General features: G+C 44.2%; 1 protein-coding gene across 3 annotated transcripts in view; it reads left to right on the forward strand.

Moving 5' to 3' along the window:
* The window catches only part of HECA (hdc homolog, cell cycle regulator), a 46072-nt gene that overhangs the window by 18442 nt on the left and 9498 nt on the right, over nucleotides 1–18132 (forward strand). For all 3 annotated transcript variants that reach the window (XM_040627854.1, XM_040627852.1, XM_040627853.1), the window contains exon 2: nucleotides 12537–13577. In XM_040627854.1, coding sequence (XP_040483788.1) covers nucleotides 12537–13577 — 1041 coding nt within the window. The remainder of the gene's footprint in view (nucleotides 1–12536; nucleotides 13578–18132) is intronic.

Below are 18132 nucleotides of genomic sequence, written 5' to 3' on the forward strand. Positions count from 1 at the left end.
AGACCTAGTGAATTAAGACTACTTATCAGCACTTGCTGATTTTAAAAATCTGGCCTCAAATCCTTAATATTTGCAGATGATAGACTTTTACCATTTTCATGATCAATTGTGATGATGGAAGACATTCAGGGTTGTCATGTACTATATTGATGTTCCCTGATTCATTCCAGGAGCAGAAAAAAGGAAACTGGAAATACTGATGTCATCACATCTGTGCACAGTGTTATCAATATTTCCTGTTTCCAAATACTCATTTGTGTATATTTTTCATCATTCTCTTTTACTCCAGCATCTGAAAAAAGATGAAGTAAGCCTGCTAGATTGGCAAGCTTCAGATTCCTGTGTCCCTACAGGGAGAAGATGCTCACTGACTTTGCATTGATGCCAGCCAGGGAGGCAGGGACTGATGAGGATCTTTGACAATGTGGTCAGAATTCCGAGTGGTGATGACAGATTGCTGCAGTGGCTAATGCTGAACTGGCCAGCCCATAAAGTAAACAGTTGTTTACTCAAAATGCTCAAAAATGACTAGGATTCACAGTGGATCATGAAGTTAAAACTTAATTGTTAAGGAACTTGGTTAGCAAAACTGTCATTCCCTTTCGAGGACTGGTTCGGGTTTATAAAAGGTTGAAGGCCCTTGTCTTTCTAGTTTTTGTTTTACAATTTTCTGTTTGTGAATGTATAAGAACCTAATAAGCAATTTTCCTATGAAAGAGGATTTTGCACTAGAGCAAGTAAAAGTAGAATGCAGGGGTGTTTTTGTTTGTTTTTCACTGTGGAAATAGCACGTTGATAGCTGTATGCATGTGCACATGGACGCATGTACATGTGTATAAACTTACACAGAGAAGGTTGTATCTCTAGTTATTCATAGATAGACTCATGCACATATGTGAGTGTGTGTGCCTTATTTCAGTTGACATCTGTTATAAATTTACAGTTCTTATATATGAGTACATTTATCTATCATTAGTTTACCAGTGAGTATGATTTTTTTCTTATTAAAACAAGTTGCCATTATAATTGCTAATGCCATTGATGAAGGCTAGATAGCTTCAATAATCTTTTATTTTCCCTATTAAGTTATTACATTGCAATTTTTTAGAAAAGATTATTTTATATAGGCAGAGAGTGCGTATGAGTGTGGGCGGAGGGGAGAGGGAGATGGTGAGAAGCAGACTCCCCACTGAGGGTAGAGCCTGTTGCGCGGCTCAGTCCCACCACCCCAAGACCACAACCTGAGCTGAAATCAAGAGTGGGACACTCAGCCGACTGAGCCATCCAGGCACCCCTACATTGACATTTCTTTTTTTTTTTTTAAGGGGGAGGGGCAGAGGGAGAGGGAGAGAGAGAATCTTAAGCAGACTCTACACTGAGTGCAGAGCCTGACACAGGGCTCAATCTCACGACCCTGAGATCATGACCTGAGCTGAAATCAAGAGTCAGACACTTAATCAACTGAGCCACCCAGGCACCCTACATTGACATTTCTTAAGTAGTCATCCTAAGATGATGGAATTCGTTGGACTCCTGTCATCAGTGGTGGTATGATCCAGGTGTGGGTTCAGATCATGTGGCCACTTCTTTATCACTTGTCATTTCTCAGTTCGTTGCTCTTTGTCTGCCTCTCCTCATAGATCTAGTCTCTGAGGTACATATGACACTCTCTTCATATTTGTAGGATGTGAATTTCCAAGTTTGATAGGTAAGGGAGGAGAATAGGCTCAGAGGACATGAAGATAATGCTGTTGAGGAGAGCTAAGTGGAGACAAGACTGGGCCCACATGAAGATGATAGCACCCTGAGAAGTCTGGCCTTTTGTGGGTCAGGGCCAAGGAGAGGACCCTTGACAGAAGACCAGGCACGGTAGCGTTGGGAGCAACCCGAGCCCATTTCACTATTGCCTCAGTTTCACCAGTGAGGCTGTGGGAGCAGGTGGTGGGAGGAGGGTTGGAGAGGCACCTTCATGGACCAGGTGGACCGAGGGCAGGCTTGGCGGGCAGGACAGAGTGACAGGAGCAGCCTGGGCTGTGTCTGAGAGAAGAGAAATGCTGAGAGAGAAACCAGGTGAAAGAAGAATAGGGGGAGACCCGGGTATGAATAGCAGAGTCTGAGGCTGAGGGAGCTTATTAGCCAAGGGGAAGGAGAGGATTTGCAAGGGTGTGCAGTGGATAAGGTGAGTGGTTCAAGGACGGAGAGCACTTGGCTTGTTCACAGGGTGCCCCTCTGAGGAGTGGAGCCTAGGGCAGGGCAGAGAGGGTGGCCTCCTGAAAGGTCCTATGTTTATGGGACCCCTGAGGACAGTGGGTCACCTTGGCCTCCCCTCTCCCTTTGCACCCTTCTCTGGTTGACTTTGAAAAGTGGAGGGGATGGGGGTACTTTGGCACCCGTCAAGTACAGATTGTAATATCTACTAGGCAAAACTGATTGGAAAGTTAGGAGAGAGGTGGTGGATAGGTTTTTTTCTTTGTCTTCATTTATACTCTCCTTCCTAAAATACAGTGTTTTTCAAAAATACATTGTAATACTGTAAGATAAATAATAAATGAGAATATTAGTACTAGGAACAGTACTATTAGGAAAAATAATGGATGTCCTGAGTCATTACAAGAGGTAGGTCAGAAATTTGGCTTTCATATTTCTAACACACAGAAGGAAGAAGCAAACAGAAGCAGTGCTGTACTTTACAGTGTCTATCAGATTAAAAAAACAAAAGCAGTCACTTAGACATTTATAAGGCATTGTAAAATACTGAGCAAAGTTCATGACGGTATCCTTTTATAAATAAAAAAAAAATTTACTAGGCTTGCTTGCATCATTAAAAGCAGTCTGTCCAGAGAATGAAATAATATGGTCTGGGTAACCAGTTCTGTGACACCTAGCTTAGCCGAGGGATAGCTTTAATCTAGCACAGGAGTCATATACCCAAATGCCTCCAGAGTCCTGGCATGAATGAGTGTGAATGGGGCTGGAGTGGAGACCTGGATGACCTGGAGAGTATGAGATGCCCCTAAGGGTTTATCTTCTATTACAAAAAATGCTGTACTGGTTTAAGAAGTCACACTGCAGGCCAAAACGCCCCACAGGAACTCTGATCTAGAATGCGTGGACATCACCTATGAAATCTTTCTTAAAAATTGTTTCTCTCAGTTGAGCTTTGGAAAATATTGAACTGCAATGTGTTATGGGTTGTATTCTCTGACAACTACCTGGTCTGCAGATGACCCATGTTGCCAGTTAATCATGCCGCCGTGTGTTTTACCTGCTGGACAGACGAGGGAGGAGATAAAGCCATTTGTCTTTTCAACTAAGGCCACTGGAAATTGTAGGGGAGAAAAGCTTTTCCCTTCTTCCCTTCTAGGTTCTTTGGCTGGCCTAATAACTAATTTGACATAAGACAGATTAATAGGAGAAAAACAAATTTAATTACATATGTATGGGAGCCCCACAAAGACAGGAAAGGCTCTCTGACAGTCAGACAATTGAAGTTTATATGCCACCACTAAAGAGAGGTAGGTATAAGGAGTCTGGGTCTTCAGATGGGGGAAGACAATTTACAGGAAGATGAGAAGAGCAAATGTTTGGTAAATAACTGTTTACCCTGCAGAGGTCTTTCTTAGGTTAAAAAAAAAAAAAATCTTGGGTAATAGCTCTCCTCCTGGTACAGACTTCCTGTCTAAATTTTTTTAGATAGTTGAGGAGGGTAGGTAAAAAGCTCTTCTTGAGTCTGTTGTGCCTTGATTATCTTAAGCTCGAAGTAATTTGCATGCCAATGTGGCACATTATGGGGTGGCCTTCCTTGAACCACATCAGAATCTAGAGGTAAGGGGAGAAGGCGGATTCCAGTCTTCGGTCTCCAGGTACCATTTTGGGCCCACCAAGAGAGAAGAGGTGGGCCATCATTTTGGGGATGCGGTGCTAGAACTTAGGTGGGAAATGGGTATCACATATAAAAAAAAAATGTAGGAGTTTTGATTATGGCCACGTTTTGAATATTTGTGCTGGCAAAGGAGAGGACATTGACAAAAATAATCAAGTTCTATGGTGTTTCAGAAGAGCAAGGAAAATACTTTAAAATTGGATGACACGAGGTCTTTTCTAGAGTCTTTGAAAATTGGATTGTTGAAAAAGGCAATCTTCTGAATGGGAGAAGATATTTGCAAATGATACATCTGATAAAGTGTTGATATCCAATATATATATAAAGAACTTACACGAGTCAACACCAAAAAAACAAACAATATGATTAAAAAATGCACAGAGGACCTGAATAGACATTTTTCCAAAGAAGATGTACATGTGACCAACAGACACATGAAAAGATGGTTAGTATCACTAATCATTAGGGAAATGCAAACCAAAACCACAAGAGAATATCACTGCACACCTGGCAGAATGGCTAGCGTCAGAAAGACAAGAAACAACAACTGTTGGCAAGGATATGGAGAAAAGGGAACTCTTCTGCACCGTTGGTGGCAATGTAAATTGATGCAGCCACTGTGGAAAACAGTATGGTGTCCCTCAAAAAATTAAAAACAGACTACCATCTGATCCGTTAATTCCACTACTGGGTGTTTACCTAAAGAAAACAAAAATACTAGTTCGAAAAGATATATGCACCCTATGTTCATTGAAGCATTATTTACAATAGCCAAGATGTGGAAGCAACCCAAGTGTCCATTTACAGAGGAATGGATGAGGAAGATGTGGTAAATATATACAACGGAATATTAGTCTAAAAAAAGGTGAGATCTTCCCATTTGCAACAACATGGATGGACCTGTAGTGTTTTATGCTAAGTAAAATAAGTCAGAGAAAGACAAATACCATATGATTTCACTTATATGTGGAATCTAAAAAATGAACGAACGAACAAATAGATTCTTAAATATGGAGAACAAACTGGTTAAATGTGGGAGATGGGTGAAGGGATGGGCATAATAGGTAAAGGGGATTAAGAGGTATGAACTTCCAGTCCTAAAATAAGTCACAGAGATGAAAAGTACAGCATAGTCAGTAATACTGTAGTAACTTTGGTGACAGACGGTGACTGCACTTACCCCGGTGAGCATCAAGTAATGTATAGAATTGTTGAATCACTATGTTGTGTACTTGAAACTAATGAAAACATTGCATGTCAATTATACCCCAATAATAAAAGAAATGGGATAGTTTAACAATTGGGCATTTTCTTTGCAGTTACATACAAATACACACACACTCATGCATTTGCACACATACTTAATCTGGAGTTGTGTTCCCATTTTATGATACTGTGATTTGGCTCTGAGAGCCCCTGAACCTACCTTTCCCTCAGGGTGAGTGCCGGCAATACATGTAATGCTAGGGTGTTGTGTGGTTCTCTGTGATCCAGCGCCCTCAGGATCAAAAAAAATCTCCAAGCAACAGAAAAGGCAGCCTGCTAATTTATTTCCTAGTACAGTGTGATCCCATTATATGCAAATTAAATTATGCAAATTTCAACTAATGACACAAATACTATTAATAAAAGCTTCACATTATGTGCAAAATTTCAGTGGTTACATTCCCCCAAATTGTGCATCAAGCTATGTCATATTTTCAAAGCTAGCAGGTCAACTGAATTATAAAAATGCTTTGATACCCAGTGGCATCACCTTTTCTTATAAAGAGAAATACCTAAGGACCCTTGGCAATATTATGTGAATTCATTGTTGTTTATAGAACTTCTTCAAGGATTTTGGTGACATTTGTGTAATTATTTTAAAATTAAGTATTATAATTTAAGTCTTTATCTTGCAGAATATCCAGGTGTGCTAATACTGGTACTGAAGAACATCCTGAAAATCACTAACTTTTGAACAGAAATGTGATAAAATACACTACGATATGCCATGCTGTCAATTTATGAGCTACAACTGAGAAATATTAGAGATAATGACGATATTAAAAAGCAACAGTAAAGAAAAATACAACACAGTGACTGTAGATTTATGTGTTCTGGGGATGCATTCCCCACACCCTTCCCCCAGACTGTGGGATAATCAGTTCTGAATTATGTGAGTTCGTCAGGGACACATCCCATGAATCAAATGCAGCCATGCTTTATGAAACCCTGTTACCTAGGCTTGGAAAAGATTGCTAAGGTTGAAAAAATGCCTATAGCAAGGCACTTATTTGTCTGATGCACAGTAGAACATCTTTAAGGGGTTAGAAGAAGAAAATTTTGCATCTGTTTCTTTAAAACTTGTCAGTGAATATTTAGTGAATTATTCTGTATGCCACCCTGCTTTGTCGTGTGGAGGAAGTACATTTCTTGCACTTATGTATGTATGGGGAAAGGCCGATGGTCACTTCCTGCTTGTAGATTTGCACTAAATGATTTCAGAGTTCTTTGGTCTTTACATCAAGTAATGTAAAGTGATAGGGCTTTTAATAATAATTGCTTATGTTTAAATAGTGATTATTATGTGCAGGCCCTGTGTGAACTGCTTTAATAACTCCTTTAATCCTCACAGCAACCCTTTGAGACAGGTACTCTTATTTCTGCCATTCCACACATTAAGAAGGCAGAAGCACAGGGAAGTTAGGTGACTTGCCAAAGATCCTAAAACTATTAAGTTGCAGAGCTGAGAGTCAAATCCAGGCTGGCTGGCTTCACAGTCTCTGTCCCCATTGACCAATCTCTGTGGCCTTTCAGGAAGCTGGAGCTGAGGATCCTCTAGTCAGAAACTTCATACCATCAGGAGAAGTTGCTCTGAAAACAAGGGGATGTGTTCCCATGTAAAAGGAATTACTGTACAGAAAAGATACATGTAATAAAATAGTGGTTCAGAAACCCTACAGTTTGCATTTGGTAACTGCAATCTGAAGGAGGATAAGAATAGATTATGGTAAGTTTGTGGGGGTGAGGGCCAGGCTGTGCTCTGAAATTGGTGGGAGTCCTAGGCTGAGTCTGGAAGACCTAATGAGAACAGTGCTCCCCAAGGGCTCACCCTTCCGCCCTTCCCATCCTTCAGCACTCAGTCACTGTACTTTCCTTCAATAAGATATTAATTAGACAATATGATTTCCACAGTAGTGGGTTACAAGGCTGAATGTGACCAAGTGCCTACCTTAGATTTCACCTAGAAAGCCTTGTATGACTTCGGAAGACCCTCCTTACCCCTCTACCCNNNNTGAACTCCCCACCTGCTTGTGATGCTTGCAACTATTTTAAGAGGGGTGAAAGCATTCATTTTACAGTTAAAAAACTGACAGTGGCAACGTCTGTCTGGTTTATGGGGCTCCTGTTCGTGTGAATGGGTGTGTCAAAGGGTTTGGGTTTGTTAGGGCGGCCAGTGTAAATGATGCTGTCAGATCCTTCCCTTTTAATAGGTGTGGGAGGCAGGATATAGGATGAGAAGGCTGGGAAGAGTGACAGACTTTGCCCAAGTGATGTCAGACTAGCTATCTTACTGTCCAGACTTGAAACTACTGAGATTTTTGCCCAGAATGAAGTGATCCCTAAGTTTTTCACTTGGGCAAGGAGAAATAGAAGCTGAGTCCTGAATATCTGACGATGAAGCTGTAAAAACATACTGGCGGGTTTATATACATTTGTACAAGCAGTGCTGACTGCACAAAGGAACATCTCATATTGCTTGTTAGGCTATCACAGCTTTGACCAATGTCCTAAGGGATGTATGTGACACAGGCCCTCACTGACCGTGCCATCCCCCTCTCTCACGAACAGTTTTGTTGTATCAGTCTATATTTTGTTTATACCTTTACCTTTGTGGGACTGCGATTCTTAAGAGCTAGGAATTTTATAAATTTAGAGACCACATTCAGGAAGCAATCAAACGCATTTCTGTAAGACCACTCATTTGTGGGGGCACCTGGGTGGCTCAGTCAGGTAAGCATCTGCCTTTGGCTCAAGTCATGATCTCAGGGTCCTAGGGTCGAGCCTGGTGTTGGGCTCCCTGCTCAGGGGGAGTCTGCTTCTCCCTCTGCCTCCTCCCCGCTGCTCGTGCCCTCTCTCTGTCTCTCAGATAAATAAATAAAATCTTAAAAAAAAAAAGACTGCTAATTTGTTATAGGTATGATCTGAAGGGCACTCATGCTATTTCTTAGAGTTCTAAAATCTTTTCCTGTATGTTTTTTTTTTTTAAAGATTTTATTTATTTATTCGACAGAGATAGAGACAGCCAGCGAGAGAGGGAACACAAGCAGGGGGAGTGGAAGAGGAAGAAGCAGGCTCATAGCAGAGGAGCCTGATGTGGGGCTCGATCCCATAACGCCGGGATCACGCCCTGAGCTGAAGGCAGACGCTTAACCACTGTGCCACCCAGTTGCCCCTTTTCCTGTATGCTTTAGTTAACCTTTACGACTTAGGAAATTGGAAAAGAGACATGGCCTCATTCGTTACTTTCTGAACCCCTTTTGTGGGTTCAAAACATTAGATAGAAAAAGTAGGAAATCTCTTGCAGCAGTTTGCATTTAGTTGTGGAGCCAGAGACACAGGCATCAAGTTACAGAAGACGTGGGGAGCCGGGGAGAGTTGTTAGGGAACTTCATAGAGCGCCTTCACATGTGTTTGCGGTGAATGAGAGCAAGAATTGTTGTCCTCACTTTACAGATGAGGAAGCAGGAAACTGCTCCATGTCAAACAGCGAGTCACCCAAACCCCGCTCGCACTATTCCCAGCTGCCTTTCCAGTGTGGGCAGTGGGAGGCAGAGGGCAGGTTTGAACCAAGCCTTGAAGGCAATCCTGTCTGAGTGCAGAGGCCAGCCCATGATGGCCTCATCAGAAGGCTGCATGAGATGGAAAAGCCTGTCAGAAGCCGTCGTACCCAAGGCTCCCCCTGTTACTCACCCTGTTTCTTGGAGCCTCGCCCTTGGGCTGGAGGTGTGTAACAGGGTGAGGTGTCTGTTGCACATATTTGGTCTCAAGCCCTTGTCTTTGTTTTTGAGGCCTAGCCGCAAAGACCACATCAGAGTGGCTGAGATGTAAACAGGCTGACTGGCAGGTTGGCATGGGAGCTCTTCATTGCTGAGCCGTGGAGGCCAGAAGGCAGGTGAGGACGGCTGTGGTGAGGATGGGCAGTGTTCGGGAGACAGGGACCTGGAGCCACGCTGCCTCCTCTGTGATTCCCGCAGAGATTTCTGTGGGAGCTCTTAGCACCATTTGCTGATTCTTCCAGCTCCAAAGACCCGGTACGTAGGAAGTGCTCAGTATTGGTTAAATCAAACATTTGCAGCTTTTTGAGAAAGCTATAAAAAGGGCTTTCCCCCTCTTAATCTACCTTCTTTAATGTGAAAATACTTTAAAAAGAAATATCAAGCCAATCTCAACATTTAAAATTTAAAATTTTGGCTATTGTAAATGCAAAGGTAGAGGCCATTCTTCAGTTTGATTTCACGAGTCCTGGGTTAACAGCACTTTGGTTACTGCCATTACATTTCAGAGACTTTCCCTCCAAGGCTGTTTCTCTGAAGGGTTGAAGAGAAAAGCAACTGAACTTTGTTTAATTGACTAATTAACATTTTAAAGGACACTAAAGGTCACAGCCCAGGTGATTGCAGTTAATTTACTCAGTTTACAGACCATTTTTCTACTTCTTTTTGGGTACGCTTCAGTATATGTAGGTCTGTCTAGGGTTTCAGCTGGCTTCCTTCTGCTCGGCTGGTCACATTGGGTTTCGTGTGGCTGTTTTAATGCAGCTTTATTCAGCGTGGGATGTGTGTCAGGCCTAGGCCCAATGGTGCAAGGAACACAAAGATGGGTAAGATGCATCCTCTTTGGAGTCATCAACCTGGTGGGACCACAGTGGGGACACAAGTAAGGTTCAGACCAGACTATGCGGGGAAGGGCTTGTTCTGGTGACATCAGTGTCTAGAGGTGGGCCTCGGAGGATGGGAGGAAGGGGCGAAGGTTTACGAGGTGCCAGGCCCTGCTCTAAGCGCCACCTGTGTATCAGATTTTATCCTTGTAACAACCATATGAAGTACATTCAGGAGTTATCTGCATTCTGTACAGGAAATGAAGATAAAAAGAAGTAACTCGTCCAAGGGCTCACAGCTCAACAGTGGTATTGCCAGGATTCTGGCTCAGGCAGTCTGGTTGAGAGTGTGTGCTGTGAGTCGCTGCACTAGGTGAGTGGGATTTGGATAAATGAAGATTCAGGGCCGTGGACTCCCGGGAAGTAGATGGGGGGAGCCACAGTGATCAAAGGAACGGAGGCAGACAAGTTGGTTAGGGCCTTTTGTCTGATGCCCTGGAGTCCCACACTGAAGGGGACGATTGTAAAATCTGAGTGTCCTAGGCTTTCTGGGTCCCATCAGCTGTGCTGGTGCAATGTTGTATTTGTAACTCAGAGGGCAGTGGTGAGGTTGGGAAGGGCTTTGAGTCCTGGAGTTGCAGAGCTTGTTGCCTCCTCCTCTTCAGGCTGGCCTGAATTTTTGGCATTCATTCCCCGAGGAAGTGAACGTGTAGGTAGGGCTCAGCCCTTGCTGGCTTCTTCCCATTGTTTTTCCTTCCCTTCCTTGTACTTTTGGGAAGAGTCTTCTGGAAGATCATCTGAACTGCTTCTACTTCTTTACCTAATCATCCACTCTTCACCATCCATCTCCGATCTGTCCTTTGTCATCCCACTGGAACTGCTCCTACTAAGGTGTCACCTACTGGCTCACTGATCATTCTGATGAGGACTCTTCAGTCTTTGACATACCACCAGGGGCAGTTTTGCTCCCTCTCCCCTTGGGATATCTGGCAATGTCTGGAGACAGTTTTGGGTATCACTATTGTCTGAGTCAGTCCTCTGTTCTTATAATTTTCCAACTGCCTTGATACAATTCTCCCCTGACTTGTCTTGCAGTGAATCCTCAGTTCATTCGTCACCAGCCTCTGTGGAGGACTCCTCCTGCCTTTTAATGTTGCTTCTCAGGATTCTTTTCCTCTCCTCACATGCCTCTTGGGCTAGCTCCTCAGTCCAGGGAGTCAATGTCGACCTCTGGCTGCGTGGCTACACATCTGTATTCAGGCTCCAGGTCTTTTGGCTTTAGTCTTGTCTTCCTCCACCTCATCGGTACATAGGCATTTTCAATTCAGCGGGCCCAAAATAAGGCCAGCCCAAAGTCGTCTTTGTCCAAACCTGTCCTTCCCATGCTTGCTGTCCATCTGCGTTTGCTCACGTCCAACAGTAAGCGCCATTTTACTCTGCTGTTGCAGTAGGTAGGCACTCATCTCTCACCTGGATTACTGCCCACACGCCCCAACCCTGCAGCCTTCTTGGCCTCCCCCGCCTCCCGCCACCAGGGGGGAGCTTTCTAAAACAGAACTCTGACTGAGGGTTCTCAGCTACAACCCATCAAGTCTGAACTGAGCTTGGCCTATGGAACCTTCCTGATCAAGCCCAGCGGTTCCCAACTAGGAGTATTACTGCTCTCCAAAAGGGCCTTTTGAGGCGCGCCTGGGTGGCTTAGTTGTTAAGCATCTGCCTTCAGCTCAGGGCGTGATCCTGGTGTTCTGGGATCCAGCCCCGCATCAGGCTCCTCCACTGGCAGCCTGCTTCTTCCTCGCCCACTCCCCCTGCTTGTGTTCCCTCTCTCGCTGGCTGTCTCTCTCTCTCTGTCAAATAAATAAAATCTTTAAAAAAAACAAAAACAAAAAAACCCCAAAAGGGCCTTTTGAAAATGTTACAGGTGTTGGAGTAACCGGAATCCAGTGGAATTCCAATCTCCATAAATCCTATTTACTTCTTAAGAGATGGGTTCTACTTTGTGTCACCAAGTTTTCCCTCCTTTTAGGGAAACTGATTGGCCTTTTAGATGACCTATGGGGCATGCAGTTAAATAGGGTAGGGTAGAAGTATCTTGGTGTTCCTAGTTTCTGTCCTGATAGCTTTAGGAGAATTCTGTTGTTTGCTTGTTTTTTTTTTCCTTCATGTCCTGACAGTGTAATTCTGTGTAGACCAACAAATACTTTGACCAAACATTCCTACCATTAGGTATCAGGCCATTCTAGAAGAGAATTGGGAATGAGGTAATTCTGTTTTCTAGCGTCTCTATGGTATTCAGGATAATCTAATGCTTGTGATAAAGGGCTTTGAGGGTCCTTTTGGAGCTGGTTGGTTAAGTGGCTTCATCACATTATTTCCTAGTTCACTGGAGTGATTCCTTTTTAAGGAACCTTGGAACTAGCCGTCATTACACGCACATCTTAGGAAAACCTCATACTACACTATACTGTTGGAAGTACTGACATACGGCTAATTGCACTGTAAAGGATTTGGACTTTTTGAAGCTTACTGCTGTGTTTTTCAGGAGATAACAAATATCTGAAAATAAATTCCCTTGGCACAACATTATACCAGAAGAAAGTAGTAAATGTTTTTTAATCCTCTCTGGTGTTATTCCAGCGGTGGAAATTTTGACACCGGAAAATTGTACAGTTGGCATGAATGGGCTCATGGCAGGGGCAGGGGGAATGGTAGCTTTGATGTCTGACGCGGCGCCAGCGGGAACCCCAGCTTCTGCATGCTCACCCTCTTCGTCTTTGTGTTTCTCCGCAGAAGCCCCCTGCGCCACGCCCCTGATCTGCAGCTTCGGGAGGCCGGTGGACCTGGACAAGGACGACTACCAGAAGGTGGTGTGCAACAACGAGCACTGCCCCTGCAGCAGCTGGATGCACCTGCAGTGCTTCTACGAGTGGGAGAGCAGCATCCTGGTCCAGTTCAACTGCATCGGCCGCGCCCGCAGCTGGAACGAGAAGCAGTGCCGCCAAAACATGTGGACAAAGAAGGGCTATGACCTGGCCTTCCGCTTCTGTTCCTGCCGCTGTGGACAGGGCCACCTAAAAAAGGACACGGACTGGTACCAGGTGAAGCGGATGCAGGATGAGAAGAAGAAGAAGTCCGGCTCGGAGAAGAACACAGGGAGGCCCCCTGGCGAAGCGGGGGAGGAGGCCAAGAAGTGCCGGCCGCCGAACAAGCCGCAGAAAGGCCTGAGCCATGACCTCCCCCGGCGGCACTCCGTGGACAGGCAGAACTCCCAGGAGAAGGCTGTCAGCGCTGCCGCCTACGGGGCCCGCTCCCCCTGCGCCTCCCCGGGCCAGTCCCCGCCCACCGGCTACTCCATCCTCTCCCCTGCCCACTTCAGCGGCCCCCGCTCCTCGAGATACCTCGGGGAGTTCCTAAAGAACGCCATCCATTTGGAGCCTCATAAAAAGGCCATGGCTGGGGGGCACGTGTTCCGAAACACCCACTTTGATTACAGTCCGGCTGGGTTATCGGTGCACAGGGGGGGCCACTTCGACGCGCCCGTGCAGTTCCTGCGGCGCCTGGACCTGTCTGAGCTGCTCACTCACATCCCCAGGCATAAGCTGAACACTTTCCACGTGCGCATGGAAGACGATGCGCAGATGGGCCAGGGCGAGGACCTGCGGAAGTTCATTCTTGCGGCCCTCAGTGCCAGCCACAGGAATGTTGTCAACTGTGCGCTGTGCCACCGGGCGCTCCCGGTGTTCGAACAGTTCCCCTTGGTGGACGGAACTCTGTTCTTAAGCCCGTCGAGACACGATGAGATCGAATATGATGTGCCGTGTCATCTTCAAGGTACAGGTGTTCGTTCACCTTGCCTGCTTTCCTTGTTAAAAGCCGAAAAGCAAGATGGGATTGCTCTCTTCTGGCTTCATGTTAACGGATGGTGCCTTTTGTTCTAGTTAGGTGCCAGGCCATGTTGGAGTATTTCAGCTTTGCCCATTGAGGTCGTGGAGGTGGTGGTGGGTTTTTTTTCTTTACTCTTGATGCCGCTGTACCAAATACAGTTGTTCTGGTGGGTCATTTTATGTTTTTGTTCTGCTGTACTATGGAGGGAGGATTCCTCATGTATAGTTTTCCATAATTGGGAGGGAATTTAGAGTAGGAATTGCATGTTTATGTCACTTGGTGTCAAATAGTTGCCTTTGAAACCTGTGTTAACGTGCCCAGCATGCTGTGTATTTGCTTTGATTCTTGTAAACACAATGGAGTAAGGGGGAGGGGGTGGGACAGAGAGGGCCACCATGTTTTTAGATTAGTTGAATTAATCTTGAAGTTTGTGGAAGATCAGGTTTTCTCTATAACAGCAAAAGGAAAGTGGAAGATTATTGAAAGCTGAGGCATCACCTGGGTGGCAAAGGCAGGGGGAGCTTAGTGCTGTGGATGACATTCAAGGATGTAGGGATATTTCAGCCAGAACTTGAATGATGGGGGTTGGTCAGGATAAATGAGCAATCTGTCAGTTCATGTAAAATTATTGAATTTATATAAAGGTGAGATACATGACGTATAACATGTTTGTACCTTTAAAAGTGTGCCAGAAAAGCCTGTGGTAGAAATGATATATTCCACCTATCTTCTTCCCACACCACCTGCTGTCGAGACAGCATTTTTCAATTATAACTGATTCTCAGGTTTTTACCATCATAATTTTATTTTATTTTTTTAAAAAAGATTTTATTGATTTATTTGTCAGAGAGAAAGAATAAGCATGGGGAGCTGCAAGCAGAGGGAGAGGGAGAAGCAAGGAGCCCGATGTGGGACTCGATCCCAGGACCCCAGGCTCATGACCTGAGCTGAAGGCAGACGCTGAACCGATTGAGCCACCCAGGCGTCCCACCATCATAATTTTAAAATCTTCATATCCAATTTTAGATATTGTCTATTGACTTACGTTTCAGGTGGATGACTGTGCTTTCTTAAATCTTCCCCTTTCTCTCAGAATAATATATCACAATTCTCTGTGAAATCCTTAATGTTTTTACTGCTATGATTACGTAAATACCTAGTGTTGAGCAAGGAGTTTAGGTGTGTTTCCTATCATAGAGTACAGTATATTCTAGGACATCTTTTGTTTTGTTATTACAGTTAATAATTCTTCCACAGTTTCATTTTCTTAATCTTTTTGGAAACATTGGCTGGTTGTTCCCACTCTCCAGCAGCTCTCACAAAACTCTCAGAAACATTTGCACATACCTAGTATCCATTTAATGAACTTCTTGTTGTAGAAATTAAATTCCCTTCACGGAGCCTTTCATCTCCCTGCCCCTGTCTGTCTGGCTGCCCCTGTCTGGCTGGCTGCCCCTGTCTGGCTGGCTGCCCCTGTCTGTCTGGCTGCCCCTGTCTGTCTGGCTGCCCCTGTCTGGCTGGCTGCACTCATTAGCTGCTGTACTACATGGTTGCCCATCTAGGAATTCTTTACTTGCTCTTCTGTTTTTTATTTTCTGTTTCCTAGATCTCATGTTTTCTTTTTTCTTGGTTTATTTCCTCAGTTTGTTAAGAAACATCCCCAGGAGCTTTCTGAGAAAGGAAGCATGGGAAAGGGTATTTTCAGACTTTGGAAGTCTGATTATATCTTGATTCTGTTTTCACACTTGATTGCTGTTTGGCTGGGTAGAATCTTCCAAGTTATAACTCTCTTCCCCTTAGGATTTTGAAGGCATTTATTTCTTCACTGTCTCTGCTCTTCTGGTGTCACTGTTGAGAAGTCAAAATGTTATTGCTGTCCCTTTGCTCTCCCCTCCCATCCCCTTGAAGGTTTTAAGATTTTCTCTTTATCCCTAGTGTTCTGACGTTTCACTGTGACATGGGTCTTCCCCTTCACCCCCATTCATTGTGCAGTGTGCTTTTTTGGGATTTTGGCTGTATGAACTTATGGTCTTCAGTTTGGGGAAATTTTCTTCTGATTTCTTTCTCTGATTATTTCCTCTTTCATTTTTAAAAACAACTGTGGAACTGTTAGATATTGGACCTCTTAAAAATGGATCTTTTTTTTTTTTTTTTGAGATGGAAGCAGCTCTTCTATATCCTATTGTTTATCTCTCTCTTTATCCTGCCTTCCGGAAGATTTCTTTGGCTTTATATCCCAGGATTTTTACTGAGTTTAAGATTTTCTGTTCTGTAAATATATAAATTATAATTTTAAGAGCACTTTTTAATAGTGTCTTGTTCTTGTTTCATGGATGCAGTTTCTTGTTTTAACTGTTTTCTCAACAGGGAAGAGAAAGAGAGGTTGCAGGGAGCAGTCTCATTCCTTTTCTAGAATTTCATCTATTCCTTTATGTCTTTTAGCCTTTGTTAAAGGCAAACTGCTCCAGAACTTAATGTTTTAAACCAGTGATGATTTATGATTTCCCACGGTTCTGTGGGTTGGTTGGTTAGGATGGCCTCTGACACGTGTCTGGAGTGAGTGGCTCATCCCTGGTTGGTGTGGTTTTTTATCTTCCAGTAGGCCAGACTGGGCATTTTCCTGCATTCAGGGAGTGAGGGTGGGGGCTGCACTCTCTCTCAAGAGGTGTAAGCTTAGAACTGAGTATCATCACTTCCATCACATTGTGGTTTTCAAATAAGTTGTAGGGGATGATTAAATAGACTACTTCTTGATGGAAAAAGTTGCATAGAATTTATGGTTACTTCTCTACTCCCCTGTTTCCCTTTTGGCACCTCATCCCACTCTGCACCCCCCTCATTGCTTGCTGTCCAGTTTCAGATCTAAGCCATTTAAAATTCCTTCATTCTGACCTCCTATTTTGGGTTCAGGCTTGCGGGTATCTCATAGTTTCCTGGAAGATGGAGTTTGTGTTTTGTTTCTTGTTCTTTATACTGGTTGGGGTTAATTTTAGAGGGAAGTAGGTGGAAACTACTTTCACTTTAAGACCGGGAGTATTCTCTATGAAGATGAATGAGAGTACAGGGGTTCAGCATACAGGAGAGAAGTGTTGTTCTTATTCTATTTGTGATGGACAGATTCTTTTCACTTACCCCATTCATCAGTGAATCAAATTTATTAATTTCATACATGGGCTGGGTCCTTGCCTTTCATCAATTTATAATCTTAGGATATAAGATGCTTTTATAAAAATGTAACTTTATCAGGCTTAAGGCACTAGTATCACCTGTGGAATTGATAATACCTGGATATAATGTACTTCAGCATCCCGTACTTTCTAACGAGGCAGGGGCCACTTTGGCCCGGTTAATTAAAGAAGGCGGTGGGAAGGCGGATATCAGAAGGTGGGCTGGACCTTGATAAGCAGAGGGTCTGGCCATGTAAGGCCTTTGTTGATAAGGACAGGGAGCGATGTGCGCAAGGGAACGGTGGTTAAAATATAAAAGTTGAGACACAAAACTGGAGAGAACAGATTGGTGAGAGTGGGGTTCTACAGCGGAAAATGAGTAGGGTAGGCAGGGAAAACAGATTGTGGCTGTCCTTTCAAGCCATGGTAAGAGCTTTGCAATGTTCTTTATAAGACCTGAAGAGTTTAATTTTTTTTCTTCTTCTTTAGAGCAGATGATCGCTTGGGTGGAAAAGTTGTTTGAAAGTGGGGGGGGGGGAACCTGTCTCCAGAGAGGTGGAGCTTAAATTTCCCACCTCGATGGCAAGAGATGAGAGACTGCTGGCTGCTAACAGTGGGAACTGAAAGGTAGGAAAATCAGCAAGAGATTAAAGAAAAAATTGTGGCTTTGGGGGCAACTTGCCTATAGAGGATGAAGCTGCATCCTGGCTGGCTCAGTTTGGCTCTAGAGCAGATGAAGGATGCTGCCATGCACAGGAGTGGAGAACACTGGGAAGGAGACCTGTCTTAGGGGAAAGATGAGGGCATTGGTGTGTGTTGGGGTTGAAGGGGTGTTGGGACTTTGAGTGGAGATGTCTGTCTAGCGAGCATTATTAGAAATAAGCATCTGGGATGAACACTGGGGAGCTTATTGTATAACACGGGTGGTTCAGATCTTAAGATTGGAAGAACTCTTGAATAGGGAGAGAAGAGAAAGAAAAGGAAGAGTATGCGACAGAGCCCAGGACCACGTCTGAAGGGTACCTTTCAGGGAGTGGATGGAGAAAGGTGAAAATTAGATAGGCCCGAGTACTGTGTGTGTGTGTGTGTGTGTGTGTGTGTACATGAGTACATACATGTTACAAACAGCTAATGGATGTGTTAGGCATGCACTACAAAGGTCTTAAGAAGTTTGACTGTTGATGACAAAAGTTGGAGCTAAGGTGTTTGTCACTACCAGAGAGGTGGGTGGCTCACGTGGAGCCTTGCCATGTGTCTCTGTTTCTGTTGCCACATCTCATGGAAGTTCACACACTGTCGCTAGATAGTGTCTACCTCTTCTTCATCCCAGAGTC

This window comes from Ursus maritimus, unplaced genomic scaffold (assembly GCF_017311325.1).
Source record: "Ursus maritimus isolate PB19 unplaced genomic scaffold, ASM1731132v1 scaffold_13, whole genome shotgun sequence".
In the NCBI taxonomy this organism is placed as follows: Eukaryota; Metazoa; Chordata; class Mammalia; order Carnivora; family Ursidae; genus Ursus; species Ursus maritimus.